The sequence below is a fragment of the Mesoplodon bidens genome, assembly GCF_964165515.1.
Source record: "Mesoplodon bidens genome assembly, chromosome: 1".
NCBI lineage: Eukaryota > Metazoa > Chordata > Mammalia > Artiodactyla > Ziphiidae > Mesoplodon > Mesoplodon bidens.
Window position 1 is genome coordinate 84,690,351 of NC_138176.1, and position 15,045 is coordinate 84,705,395.

Consider the following 15,045-nt stretch of genomic DNA (forward strand, 5'->3'; position numbering starts at 1 on the left):
ACACTAGCAGCCTTCTAGATTTATAGAACATCGGAGCCAGGCTTCTCCCTCTTGGGAATGGCAGCCCAAGGTCACAATACAAGGCACAGCGGAGACCTACAGTCATTTCCTGGCTCCTGACCCAATAGGTGTTCCACCTATTGGTTACCATCTATGGTGCTTTGGAGAAAGTAGTCAATTTTTATTGGTTTCTGAAATATCTTTATATGATCAACAATTCTTCCTACTTGTTTAGCTGTTCTGCTCTATAATGAAATATAACCTCTCTCATTAATGTGATAGAATATATCTATGATCTCTCAAATGATTTTTTTCTTTATCCACAGGGTTTGTCAGAAGCCTAAAATACCTAGAAATCAACCACTGTTCTGTAGTTTGATTTGTCTTTGTCTTTTAAATGTCATGTCTACCCAACCCTCAGAAGAGTGCAGTTACTCACCTAGGACCTCTACTGTATGCCCAGCCCACTGCCAGATTCTGGATGGTCTTTGCCTTCAAGGAGTACTAAGCAGAAGCTTGAAGTCAAAAGACTTCAAGAAAAGAGGTCTAAGATGGACATGTCAAGATAGCTCACGAGCTTGCAGAAAGAGGAGGCTCATTGCTAAAACAACTGCCAGCAAGAAAAAGGAATGCTATTTTATGTGTTTAACCAAATAAAACCTCAACAAGACAGATGTTGCTGAAAGAACCTGGAATTCGGAAACTCGAGTTCCAGCAGCATTACTTATTAGCTGTGTGACTTTCATTGCCCCAGAACCTGTAGAACTTCTGTATCTATAAAACTCAGATAACATCCATTTCACAAGCTATCTTTCTTTAAAAAAAGTTGTTGATACACAAACAAAATACTACAGTGAGGCAGAATTTTTTTCCTTTGATGCATTAAATGGCAGTGGAAACTCTGCCTAAACTCTGCCAACTCATGCCAGCAAGATTGGCTAAGTCAAGTGCATGACCAAGCAACACTTTCTGTAGGTGATGGATGTGGACGTAATGTGTTGGTGTTTATTCTCTTACAGTCTTTTCCCTTTTTGTTAACCTCATTTGTCAGTTCACTGACATCCATCCCTTTTTCTTTCCAATGAAATCTTCTTCATACCTACCGAATCTATCAGAATATGAATAATCATGAAGAAAAATAATTTAAACAGTATTTAATAACAGTACAAACTTCTTTACTCATTAAGTCATAACTAACGTAAAATTTCCCTGAACCTAAACTCAAGAATGAGATTATTTCCATTACAGCCTTTTTCACACTGTACAAAAATTAGCTCTGTCCCAGCAGATTTTCTACACGTTCTAGACAAGAATAACTGGTCTTGTTTTTCCCCATGTTCCTAAAGTCCAGCTCAGTTCCTATAAAGTAAGTAGGGGATTATAAATCAAGTGAAGTTTAAAGTCTTGGATAAAAATTTATCTGATTAAACTAATTCAATACGAAAGGAAATTACTTTGACAGTTTTATCCGTTTATAATCTAAAAAAAATACACAGATATTCCTGAATCTATTCACAGATGGAGTAAAAGCTTCTGCCATCTGGTTTATAGGTGAAATTATTTAATTTCATGTATAATTAGATGATGTATGCACTTGCCCAAAATGTACAGATTTCCTATTTTTTAAAAAATGCAAAATTAAGTATAATCTTCAATCCTTTGTGCTGGAAATCTATACCATTTCTACCTCAGTCTTAAAATACGGCATCAAAAATAAAATCACAGGTTACTAAGCAAAAGAGCTTACAAGATAACTGATTACTTTTGCTGAATAAATACCTCATAGTTAATTATATTAAATATGGCAATGGGTTCCACATAAAACACATACCAAAAAAAGTTAAAATTTATGGTAAGGAATATGAAATATTAAACAAAGATGACACAGATATGCCCTTGGAAATAGCATACATCTCCAAAGCAAACTCTCACAGGGAACATTCTCAGATGGTAACTGCCTGGGTTAGGTTTATTTTTATAGTCCGTTGCTAACACCATGACATGCTTTAAAGGTTCTGTCAAACAACAGAACTGACTTAAAAAAAAAAAAAACCACAAAACTGCACTAAATAAATCCTTTTGATCAATGCCATATCAGGATATCTTGAAGGATATCTTTTTTTAATTGCAGTAATGATGGTAATATTAGTCAGATAAGGAATAAAATCCTTATCTGGATTTTCCTTATAGGAAAGTTTTACTATACCTAAAAATAAGCAAGCCATTTATTCTAGAGGAAAATAAATTAAAATGCTACTCACAGGGAGAATACCAGTATTCATGTAATTCATTTACCTTCAAGAAACATACTTTAAAACTTATTTCCTTTATTATAGGTTATAAATATCAAAAATCAGCATGCCCCTTATTTTCTATTATTAGCTCTAATTGTTTAGCTTCGGGCTTGAACAATTAAATAAATGATAATGCCATTTATGGATATGTGGAAGTATGAACAGGCTTAGGGTGTAGAGATCAGAAATTCACTTTTGAGCATGTTAAGTTTGAGGGGTCTATGAGTTACCCAAGGAGAGATTTCAGAAAGGCATTTGGATATGTGAATGCGGGGTTACAGATACAGGGATGAATGAATAAGGGAGCAACAGCATAGTGATTTAGAGTTAGGGACTCAGGTTCTGACTGCCTGGCTTGGAATCCTAGCTCTGTTACTTAGCAGCCGTTGGCCTTAATGAGTTATCTAACTCTGTGCCTGTTTCCTTATATCTAAAATGGAACAATAAATAGGTTTATGTGAGGATGAAATAAATAAACATACATTTATAATTGTGCTCAATAAATACTCTATAAGTTTTGACTACTATTATTCTCTCTAGCTACTCTAGTAGCTGTTACAGATGATACTTAGTCCTTGGGGGGACAGGGAGTATGCGAGAGAAAAGAGGAGACCCCAAGCCCAAGCCTTAATGAACCCCAATATTAGATGTCAGGAAGACAACAAAGGGAACTAAAATGTTCCCTGCTTGTGAAGCAGGAAAAAATACACCAGAAAGGTGTCATGGAAACCACATGGGGAAGCTGCCAAGAAGGCCCAGATCCTTGGTGACCTAGACTTTCATCCAGGCAGTGGCAGAGTGCAGCAGTGATGGTTCCCTAATGCTAGTGGCTCTCCACGTTCAGGTCCAGTTAAACGCCCAAAGAGGGAGACAACTTTCTTGAGGGCACAACCTTTAGGAACTTCTTCCTGGCGTTTTAGCATCACTTTTACATTTCTTTTTTTTCACCTTTAAGTCTATTTCAACAAATAAAAGTAAAGTATTCTTTAAAATAGAGAATGTCTTCATTCAACCCAGGACACACTGCTATATAAGAAATAGTAATCCTTCTCAAATACAGTATATCCATTAAATAGCTTACAATTTTGTTCACTGATTTTACCTCAATTACATATATAATATATAAAAATTAATTATATATAAATATTCATATGTATAATACATAAATATACCTTTGAGTAATCCTGTTCTTGAAGGTCTAAGAAAAAAGGAAAGGCTTCTACAGAGAGAGCCGGAATAGAGAAAATACGTTTACCTGGTCAGCACACAGGGTCTACAGCAACATGAAAAGACTAGAGTGTGTTATTTGCTTAAGCAGTTTCACCCTAAGTCAGATTCCGAAAATAAGCCACCACTCTAAACTCATCTGCTTATTACTTTGGAAGGCACAGAAACTAAAATACAGCATAAGTTTCACTAAGGGAAAACCTTATGCTGGTGAGAAGGTACTATTTGGCTAGATCAAACAACTTCAGAAAATAGAAAGCACACACATTCAGTGTGTATATGGAATGTGTATATACAGTTAGGGGGAGGTTTGGACTAATGTTTGAAACCTTTTTTCAACCAAAAAACTAAATACAAGGTTTCATCTTCAGGAAACGTTACTGAATAATTTCATTGTTAATATGAAATGGTGATAACAAGAGGGTGGTTACACATTCTGGTTTGGGGTCTGGAGAATGTTGAATTTTGTTCTGTTCCTTGCATGCATGACCCAGGTCAGCTGTCTCGTGGGGAGGGGGCAGGGAGGAGAGGTTTTTGCTAGCATGTAGCTGAAAACTGCAAACTCATTGCCATGAACAAGATGCACTCAAGCTAACCCTGCTGGGGAGCATCCATCCCATATTGATACACAATAAAGTTGTTGCCTAGATTTCTTTCAGGGTAGAACTGTCATCTTCTCCTGATTATGAAAATAACAGAAGATCACTGTAGAAAGATTCAGACAGTATGGGAATGAGTGAGACAGCATGCACGTCTGCTGCAATCCCATGCACATTTATGTTAACATATTTCCTTCAATTTTAGGATTCATGTTCTTAAGTTTTCACACTTCTGAAATCTGTAGGTAACTTAAAATTGACACCTACAGTTACAACAGTGTTTGTCTTACTAATATATCATACTACACAGCTGTTGCAAAGGATGAGGCCGCTCTGTAGGTAGCAACATGAATGAAGTGCCAGACACATTAACTGATAAAAGAACAGGGCCGAACAGTGTGTGTGCTATATACTATCATTTATATATTTATTTTTTTAAGGATGGATATTGATATGCTGGTATATGCATATTTATTTCTAGAAGGAATCACAAAGAATGGGTAAAAATTGTCTGTAAGGGTGGGGAGTGGAACAGAGGGGTAGGAATGGACCTTTTTCATTGTATACCCTTTTCATCTTTTGAATGTTTATATTTTGCTTATTGAAAAGTAACCGATTCATTAAAAAGCAAAAAACACTACATATTGTTATGGATACATGCATATGAAGTCAATATATAAAATCCACATGTAGGAAGGATTACACATCAAATTCATTAGTGTTTGTGTCTGGAGTGGGAGGGAAGAGAAGAATAGCCTGATTAGAGGAGACATCCTATGTAGCTATGAAGTTTTAATTCTCAGAAAATGATCTTAAGCAAATATGACAAAATATTAATATTTGTTAATGATGGTGGTATGTACGTGGGTGTGATACTATTCACTAGTACTTTTAATTTTGTTCAAAGGATCAAGATTAAAAAAAAATCTCTCATGGATACTACTCCACAGCCATCAGAACTGCCAAAATTAAAAAGACAATACCAAAGGTTGGAGAGAATGTAGAGCAACTGGAACTCAGATACCATGTTGACAGGACTGTAAAATCAAATAACCACTTTGGAAAATGATCTGGCAGTTTCTTATAAAACTAAATAAACATGTACCCCATTAGTCAGCAATCTACTCACAGGTATTAATCCAGGAGAAATGAATACATATCCACAGAAAGACTTGTACTAGAATATTTATAGAAGCTGCTTTATTCACAAAAGCCAAAAAGCAGAAATAGCCCGGCTGTTCATCAGTAAAAGAGTAGATAAGCAAACTGGTATATCCACACAATGAAATACTGTTCAGCAGTAAAAAAGGAACAAACCACTGAAACTGGCAACAACGTGATGGCTCCTTAAAACATGATGCTGGGTGAGAGAAACTTAACACAAAAGAATGTGTACTCTGTAAGTCTATTTATATGAAGACCTAGAACAGGCAAAACAAATCTATGGTGGGAAAAAAAAATCAGAACAATGGTTGTCAGAGAAGGGAGGTTATGAGAAGGGCTGGGAGGCTGACTGAGGAAGGGGCATGAGATAACTTTCTAGGGTGACAGTAATGTGCCATACCTTGACAGGGGTTTGGATTACACAGGTGTACACATTTGTCAAAATTCAGTAAAATGTTTAAGATATGTGCATTTTACTGTAAATGAATTTTGTCGCAAAAGGAAAAATAATATATAACCGAATATAAAACCCTGGCTAATGATATGCATGCTGCAGTATTTAGGGGGAAGTATACTTATAACTGCAATTCATTTTGAAATGCATAAAAAAGATGGATTGATGGACAGATGGGTCAGTGTGTGATAAAACAAGTGTAGTTAAATGTTAATGGTAGAATCTAGGTGGCAGGTATATAGGTGTTCACTGTAAAATTCTTTTAAATTTTCTGTATGTTCAAACATTTTCATAATAAAATGTTGAAAAATATCTGGTTAAAATAGCTAGTTAGTATTCAAAACACATATATCTTATTTAGCATGGATCTCTTTGTCATTATATATTGGTCCACTTTATTAAGTATAGAGATTTTAAAGAGAAGCTTATGAGCATTACATTAAATTTCTGGGACCATCATAGAAGACACCATGCCTAAAATAAGTAAATACTGAATGTACTTCTTGATTTACAACTATGAGACCACACTGCATGTAAGACTGGATTTTAGGAATAGCCCAGTCTGTCTTCTATGCCCAGCTCTAACCCAGTTCACTATACTCTCAAAGAGAAGAGACAGCAGCATTCTGATACACTCATAAAACGAGTAAGTGGACATCTCAAAGGGGATGAACGCCACTGCCATGTGGACACTGTCTCTCTACTCTTTCTTCCCTCCCTGAGGGGACACAAAGCAAGCCCCCTCCCCATCCCAGGCCACTTTACCCCCCATCCCGGCTGGCGTGACTGGCCCAAGAAAGGGTACAAATCTATTCTCTCTTAGAGATGCTCTACCTCTTGCTCAGGTGCTTCTAGGTGTGTGTTAGATCACCGACCTCAAAGGATCACTAAAGCCAAGCTGAGGTTTAAATTGGGAAGAGAATCTGAGGCTTCGGCCTTTTAGTGAGCGAAAGGAATCAAGAATTCAGTTCAGCCTAGCTTACTGGACCACTGTAAGGAAATTCCAGCAAGAAGTAAGGCTTTTCTTCACCTCCCATCTGACCAGCTCTGCTATAGTACCTTGTGTCTGTCTCCGTGTACATGTGGGTATCCACCACTCAGGGGTATCAAAAGGAGGAATGGCAGCTGCATAGAGTAGATGTCCTGATCATAATATCCACTAACGGCATCCTAATATCAGAAATCTTAAATGTACACCACTTCTTGTCTTTTTTCCCCATTAACTATAAACTGGGTACATCTTCCCCAGTTGGAAGATACAGATTTATCTACCTCATGCTTTCTAATCATGCTGACTTTAAATAGGAGTTTATGAGCATCTTGGTCCAGTGATCATTAAAGCAGATGTAGTAGTAACACCAAGGACCTTAGGCTCTATTATCTTCCTTTACCTGAGCACCTAGATATTGGGGCCCTGAACTAGGGCACAAGGGCCTCGCATAAGGTTTGCTTATTTGTCACTGTGTGATAGTCCATATTTCCCATATATGTGCATTGTTACACTAAGCCAAAAAGTGACCTAGCCCATCAGTGTTTGGAATACAGGATGCCAAAAACATGGTTTGTCAGATTTTTGTTTTCTTATTGAATTGAATGACTACATGTTTTTCACATTATATATACTCCAGTTTTCTGTTTACAATACAGAATAATGCATAGGGAAATAATGATGAAAGAAGAATTCTGGAATTGATAAATTACTGAATTTTTTTTTTTATCACTTACCTCGTTTGAGGGAATCGTGGCAAAGGGTTTGATGATGGCAGCTAATGGAATCTGAGCTTGCTTGGCCATATCTGACGTGCATGGGAAACAGTATGTTGTGCAACGGATGAATCGAGGACTCGCATTGCCTGAAATATTCAAGGATGCATACTTAAAATCTGCTTAGAAAAAAAATCTGCCTTATAATATTTAAATATTTATAAAGGTTCCTCTAGGACTTCCCTGGTGGCGCAGTGGTTAAGAATGCCAATGCAGGGGACACAGGTCCGAGCCCTGGTTTGGGAAGATCCCACATGCCGCGGAGCGACTACACCTGTGTGCCACAACTACTGAGCCTGCGCTCTATAGCCTGTGAGCCACAACTACTGAGCCCATGTGCCACAACTACTGAAGCCCACGTGCCTAGAGCCTCTGCTCCATGACAAGAGAAGCCACCACAATGAGAAATGCACAGCGCAATGAAGAGTAGCCCCCGCTCGCCACAACTAGAGAAAGCCCATGTGCAGCAATGAAGACCCAAAGCAGCCATAAATAAATAAATAAATAAATAAAATTTATTAAAAAAAATAAAGTTACTTCTAGACAATGCATTGTCTTCTTTGTAAAACTTCATGATTTCTACAAAAAAGGTAGTATTGTCTAACTTTACAATCCACAGTCTAAGCACACTGTAGTTTCTTGTAAAATAAAACACTCTGCATTCTACTGCAAAAATATAAAAGAGATTGTAAACTTATTATTATTTTCCAGAAGCCGGGTATTAATATAGCCGCTCAGAGACTTGAGAGGTGTTTAGATTCAATGGGAGAAATAAAGCAAAGGTACAAAACATAAGAATAAAATTTCTTCTTCATCCTCTTCTATCAATACATCTGCTATGGGAAAGGTAAGTATTTGTATGCCATTTCACATCAGCAAGTTATACTTTGTCAAATATGATTCCATTTGACTATGAGTTTTTTTTTTCTAAACTTGAAATTCAATTTAGAAATGAAAATTCTAAATAATAGAAATATTATTTTTTTAAACACCCTAATCTATTTAAAAAACACATTAGGTTTCCTGACCAAATATTTTTTTCAAGGCATGCATGAGAATTAAAACTCTATCCATGACATGGAGAATATTTTTAAATCACCAGAATAACTTATCTAAAATAAATTTTGAGTTAAATTATAATATATTTTGGCAAAATATTTAGTTATTTATTTACAGTTATTTACTGAGTGTCTACTAAGCTTTAGACTAGGTGCTTCCTTGCAGAGCTTATGTTCTTGCAGAGGACATAGACAATAAGTATTAAACTCAATAAATGAGTAAATTATATAGAACCTTAGAAGATGATAAATGCTATGAAAAAAGCATTTCTGGTTAAGGGGTGCCATAGTGGAAGGCAGACTGCAATTTTAAATAGTTACAGAGTTGGTCTTCATCACAAGGCAACATTTGAGCAAAGACTCCAAGGTGGTAAGGGATTTATCTGGCAGGTATCTGGGGCAAGGGCGTGCCTGGCCTGGTAGAGGAATGTCAGGAGCCTGACAGTGGGGTAAGGGGGGCACAGCAGCTGCTGAGGAGTTCAGAGAAGTCACATAAGCCTGATTAGCTAGATGCTTGATACCATTTTTAAATCCTCTGGCTTGTACTCCGAATGAAATGCGGAGACACTGCCAAGCTTTGAGCAGAAAAGTGTTGTGATCGGACTTAGGTTGACTCTACCTGTGGTTTTCAGGATGGACTGTAATAGGGAGGAGAACCAGGAAGACCAGTTTGGAGGCTGTGCAGTAACAAGGTGAGAAACAGGGTGGCGGCAGGAACCAGCCTGATAGCAGCAGATTCTGGACATATTTTGAAGGTACAGTGGCTTACTTGTTGATGGGCATGATGTATGAGGTGTGAAGATGGCGGGTATGACAGAAGGACAGGTTTAGGGATGACTCCAAAATTTTTGGCCTGAGGAATCAGAAGCATGAAGTTGCCACCAACAGAAAAGAGAAAGGCTGCAGGAAGGGAACGGGTTTTTTGTTTTATTTTTTTTAAACAGATGTGTGGGTGGAGATCAGGAATCTGGGTTTGGACATGTCCATTTGGGAAATCTATTAAGCAATCAAACAGTGATGCTGAGTAAACAATTAGATACATGAGTCTTGGTGTTGGGCTGAAAGCTGAGCTGGAGATACACATTTGGGAGTTCTTAGCATATAGATGGTATTTGAAACCACAAAACTAGATTAAAACCAACCCAGGGAATCACGGTGGCCAGAGAAGAGAAGACGACCGAGGACTGAGCCCTTGGTCCTCTTAACATCAAGAAGCCAGAGGAAAAGGAGAAATCAGCTAAAGACTGAGAAGGGAAAAAACAAGGGAGTCTGGGTGTCTTGGAGGTGAAGAGAAGAAAGTACATCAAGGAAAAGGCAGGAGCATCTGTGCCAGGTGGTGCCCCCAGATCAACATGACCGCTGGATTTATCAACGTGGAGGGTGGTGGAGACCCGGAAGAGAGAATTTTGGTGGAATGGGGGAGTGAGGAGTGGGGGTGCGGTAGTCGGGCTGCCTAGAGTGAGTTTAGGAGAGAAAGGCAGGCGAGGAATTGGCAATAGTCCTTTCAAGTTTTATTGTGGAGGGGAGCAAAGAAAAGAGGGGTAGCTGGTAAAAGAAGTGGATCAAGAGAACATTTTAATTTTTTTAAGATAGGAGGTTTTTTAAAAGATGGGAATACTTGTGTAAAAGGGGAAATATTGATGACATAAGAATAAAGAAGGGAAACTTATGGTAGCAATACACTTCAGTAGTGCACAGCAGGAGAGGATGGTTTACAACTAGAGCACATTTATGGCCAAATCAGGAAGGCAGAGCCTGAGGACACATTACAACAGGGGGTTGATGTGATGGTGAGAATTCTCTTCTGATTGTGCCCTTTTCTCAGAAAGGAGGAAGTAAGAGCAGCTGAAAGAAAGGATGGGAGGTTACCGGTTTCAGAAGGGATTGTGAAACAGTTACTAAGGAGAGTGGAAAAGTGAAAGGACCTGGGAAGGACAATGTGCTGGGAAGTTCATGGTTCTGAGTTTAAACAGACGCTGCAGTGTGGTTGTGAGCCTTTCTCTGGCCATGTTTCACTGCACAGGTGGGTCCAGAATGAGGGGAAGGCTGGACCTAAGAAAGCTGAGTTTCTTTTCATCTTCAATCTATTACTGCCACATTTTACATTTTGGGGGGACCAGCTAGAAATATGGATATTTACATAAAATATTCTGATTTTTATATAATGGCAACTAATTCAAATAGAAACAAATTATTCTGTATGATTAATTAACATGACTGTAGGCTGAATCCAGTTCGGGGGCTCTGCTGCAGAGGAAAGGGAGAAACGTGGTACTAACAAAAAGGATAATAATAATAACGATAATTGCCAATGGGTTAGGCATTATTCTAAGGCTGTTATGTGTAAATTCACTTTCACCTCACAGTCGCCTATGAGATTGATACTCTGTGACCCGATTTTACAGAGGAGAAAACTGAGACACTGCGAGGTTAAGGGACTTACCTTAATCAAAGGGTTAGTAAATGGCAAAAGTGGTATTAGAACCTATCACAATTCTCTACAACATCCCAGATAAGCTGGGTCCAGGTCTTGAATCCTGGATGAGGAGTTAAGACCAATCTTGTTTGCCCAGGGGCAATGAGGGGACATTGTTTAGCAATATGATCAAATAAATACCTGAAGAAAATTAATCTATTCAGAATGTACTGGATAGTTTCTGGGAGCAGGAAAAAAGATCAGAGACAGGTAGATGGGTCCACTGCTGTAAGAATCCAGGTGAATACTAACACAGAGTAAAACAAGAGTTTTGGCAACCGGAATAGAAGGTTGGCCAAAAAGTTCGTTCGGGTTTTTCTAAAAGATGTTACAGAAAAACCCGAAGGAACTTTTTGGCCAACCCAATATTAGGTAGTAAATGTAAATATGCTTGAACCCCTATTATTGCATATTTCATATAACTTAGATAAAATCTTCCTCATTATCATCATCACACAAAATTACACATAGTGGGAAATAAGAATTTTTGAATGTTTTAAAGTATATTTTTTCATTGTACTCAATTTTCACTACTCAACATTTCCAATAATATATTGAAATTGAGTATTTGTTATCTTTAAAACACTTATCTTTTACAGTGAAATATGCATATGAATGAGCTCGTGAAGGTGACTAAACAAACTTGTTACAACAAGATAATGCACACAAAGAATAAAATTTTTAAAAAGCAATGAAGAATTTGTTTTTTAAGCCAGTATACAGAAGTGGGGCATGAAAGGTAAGGTTACAGTAGATAATTTAGCAACCTTGGTAATTAAGAGCCAAAATTCCTAATATGCTTAATAAAGAAACTTATGGGATAATCTGACTAAAAACATTCAATAAGTTATTCATTCAACAAATATTTATGAAGCCAATCCCCATGCTAGAAGCTTAGAGATAGGACAGAATGAAGCTTCTGGCTTCAAGGTCTGGTAGAAGAGAATAATAATAAAACAGATAATTACGACATGGCTGGTAAGTATCACAGAAGAGCAAATCGATTATGAAGTGGCCCAAGGGAGGCAATGAGTCTGCCACGTGGATCAGAGGTGACTACACAAAGGATGCAGTGCTTGAACAGGGTCTTGTAGGATGGGCAGAAGCACAGAAGCAAAGGACAAGTTGAGTCTTAAATTAGATCCTGCAGCCAAAGGCAAAGGAGTAATATTCTTGAAGTAGGTGTTTCTCTTCACTGGCTTTGCCACTAATCAGCTGTGTGGCCCTGGGCAAATCACTTAACCTCTCTGGGCCTTAGTGCCCTCACGTCTGTAAAGTGAGAGAGCACACTAAACAAAGTCCAAGGTTCCTTCTGTTTCTATACTTTATTTATATCTGTGAATTTCTGTGTGTGTCTGAGATCCTTGGGCTACATCCTAAAAAGTCTACTAATGCCCAGAAATAAACCCACGCACCTATGGTCAATTAATCTACGACAAAGGAGGCAAGAATATACACTGGAGAAAAAACAGTCTCTTCAATAAGCGGTGCTGGGAAACCTGGACAGCTACATGTAAAAGAATGAAATTAGAACATTCTCTAACACCATACACAAAAATAAACTCAAAATGGGTTAAAGACCTAAATGTAAGACCGAATACTATAAATCTCCTAGAGGAAAACATAGGCAGAACCCTCTTTGACATAAATTGCAGCAATATCTTTTTCAATCCGTCTCCTAGAGTAATGGAAATAAAAACAAAAATAAACAAATGGGAGCCAATTGAACTTAAAAGCTTTTGCACAGCAAAGGAAACCATCAACAAGATGAAAAGACAATCTATAGAATGGGAGAAAATATATTTGCAAATGATGTGACCAACAAGGGATTAATCTCCAAAATATACAAACAGCTCATGCAGTTCAATATCAAAAACAAGCAAACAAACAACCCAATCAAAAAATGGGCAGAAGATCTCAATGGAGATTTCTCCAAAGACCTACAGATAGCCAAACGGTACATGAAAAGATGCTTAACATCCCTAGTTATTAGAGAAATGCAAATCAAAACTACAATGAGGTATCATCTCACATCAGTCAGAATGGCCATCATCAAAAAGTCTACAAATAATAAATGCTGGAGAGGGTGTGGAGAGAAGGGAAACCCTCCTACACTGTTGGTGGGAATGTAAATTGGTGCAGCCACTATGGAGAACAGTATGCAGGTTCCTCAAAAAACTAAAAATAGAGCTACCATATGATCCTGCAATTCCACTCCTGGGGATATATCCGGAGAAAACCATAATTTGAAAAGATACGTGCACCCCAGTGTTCACTGCAGCACTATTTACAATAGCCAAGACATGGAAGCAACCTAAATGTCCATCGACAGATGAATGGGTAAAGATGTGCTGTATTTATACAATGGAATATTACTCAGCCATAAAAAAGAATGAAATAATGCCATTTGCAGCAACATGGATGGACCTAGAGATTATCATACTAAGTGAAGTAAACCAGACAAAGACAAATATCATGTGATATATGATATCACTTACATGTGGAATCTAAAAAAAAAAAAAAAAGACAGAAATGAACTTATTTCCAAAACAGAAAGAGACTTACACAGACATAGAAAAGAAGCTTATGGTTACCAAAGGGGAAAGGAGGGTGGGGGAGGGATAAATTAGGAGGTTGGGACTAACATATATACACTACTATGTATAAAATAGATAATCAGCAAGGACCTACTGCATAGCACAGGGAACTCCACTCAATATTTTGTAATAACCTATAAAGGAAAAGAATCTGAAAAAGAATCTATATAAAACTGAATCATTCTGCTGTACAGTTGAAACTAACATGATATTGTAAATCAACTATACTTCAATTAAAAAAAAGCCTACTAATAAGTATTAGCAAATAACCCAGGCTAGAGGAAGGGGCTTTACAGCCCCTTTTTTTTTGCTTCCCATTAGCTGTGTATCTTGCATAAGCTACCTAAGCATTCTGCGCCTCCGTTTCACATTCTGTAAAATGAGAATGATATTTATGCTTATCTCATTAAGTTATAGGGGGGATTAAGTGAATTAACCCACATAAAATGTTTAGAAGACCATCTTAATGCATAGCAAGCACTTAATAAATATTAACTACATTGGTAACAGGTGCTGAATAAATATTTGCTGAATAAGTGAATGAATGAATGAACAAGTACGATCCTGCTCCTAAGTAGCTCATAGTCTCGTGAGAAAGACAGACCCAAAGCACAGTAAAATTTAATGGAATAAGAGCTATGAAAGAAGTGAATACAAAGCACTGTGGGGGAAGAAACTGTAGGAGATTTCGAAGAAAAAATTAAATTGAGTTTAGAAGAACTAAGAATTTCCCAACTAGAAAGGTGAGACATATATACCAAATACAGTTATTTGGGAGCCCCATCGGGAAACTGGTGGCTTGACAACTTTGAGATGAGACAACCAAATACACTTATATATACCAAATACAGTTGTTGGGCAACCATTATATTCTAGATACCAGGTGAATTTCTAGGGGTACAACAGTGAACAAAAAACAGTCCCCAGTCTGTTGCAGAGAAAATAGTACAAAGTGAGAATCAGAGACAGGAGGGGAAGGGGATGAGTTTGGTATGGCTGAGGCGGATGCAGAGGAAGAAACAGATGAGAGATGAGGCTGGTAAGGAATATTCTTTAGGTCTGTAAAGTGCCTCAAACTAAAATATTAAATAAATAAATAAATATTAAAAACATGAATGTAACACTTACTATTAGGTTGAAATGAAATTGCCATTTTTGTAGGTCAACAATAATAGAAAAAAAATCAGTAGTTTCATAGAGCCCAACCTATTATATACCAGGTCCTAAGTGCTTAACAAATGTGAATTCATTTGACAAGTTTGGATGGATTCTGTAAGTAGTCAGGAACAAATTATTTTTAGAATAGCAAATGAAGTAATCTGAAGTGTGTTTTAATATTAATACCTATAACAGTAACATCACCTGTGATTTACATCAACCCTTCTACACGTCAAGCCCCTATATACATATAA

The 15,045-nt window shown here is 37.4% G+C and overlaps 1 protein-coding gene across 2 annotated transcripts in view; it reads right to left on the reverse strand.

Annotated features, from left to right (window-relative positions):
* SEC24D (SEC24 homolog D, COPII coat complex component) overlaps positions 1-15,045 on the reverse strand; it is a 109,569-nt gene that overhangs the window by 59,495 nt on the left and 35,029 nt on the right. For both annotated transcript variants that reach the window (XM_081226235.1, XM_081226234.1), the window contains exon 8: positions 7,464-7,591. In XM_081226235.1, coding sequence (XP_081082361.1) covers positions 7,464-7,591 — 128 coding nt within the window. The remainder of the gene's footprint in view (positions 1-7,463; positions 7,592-15,045) is intronic.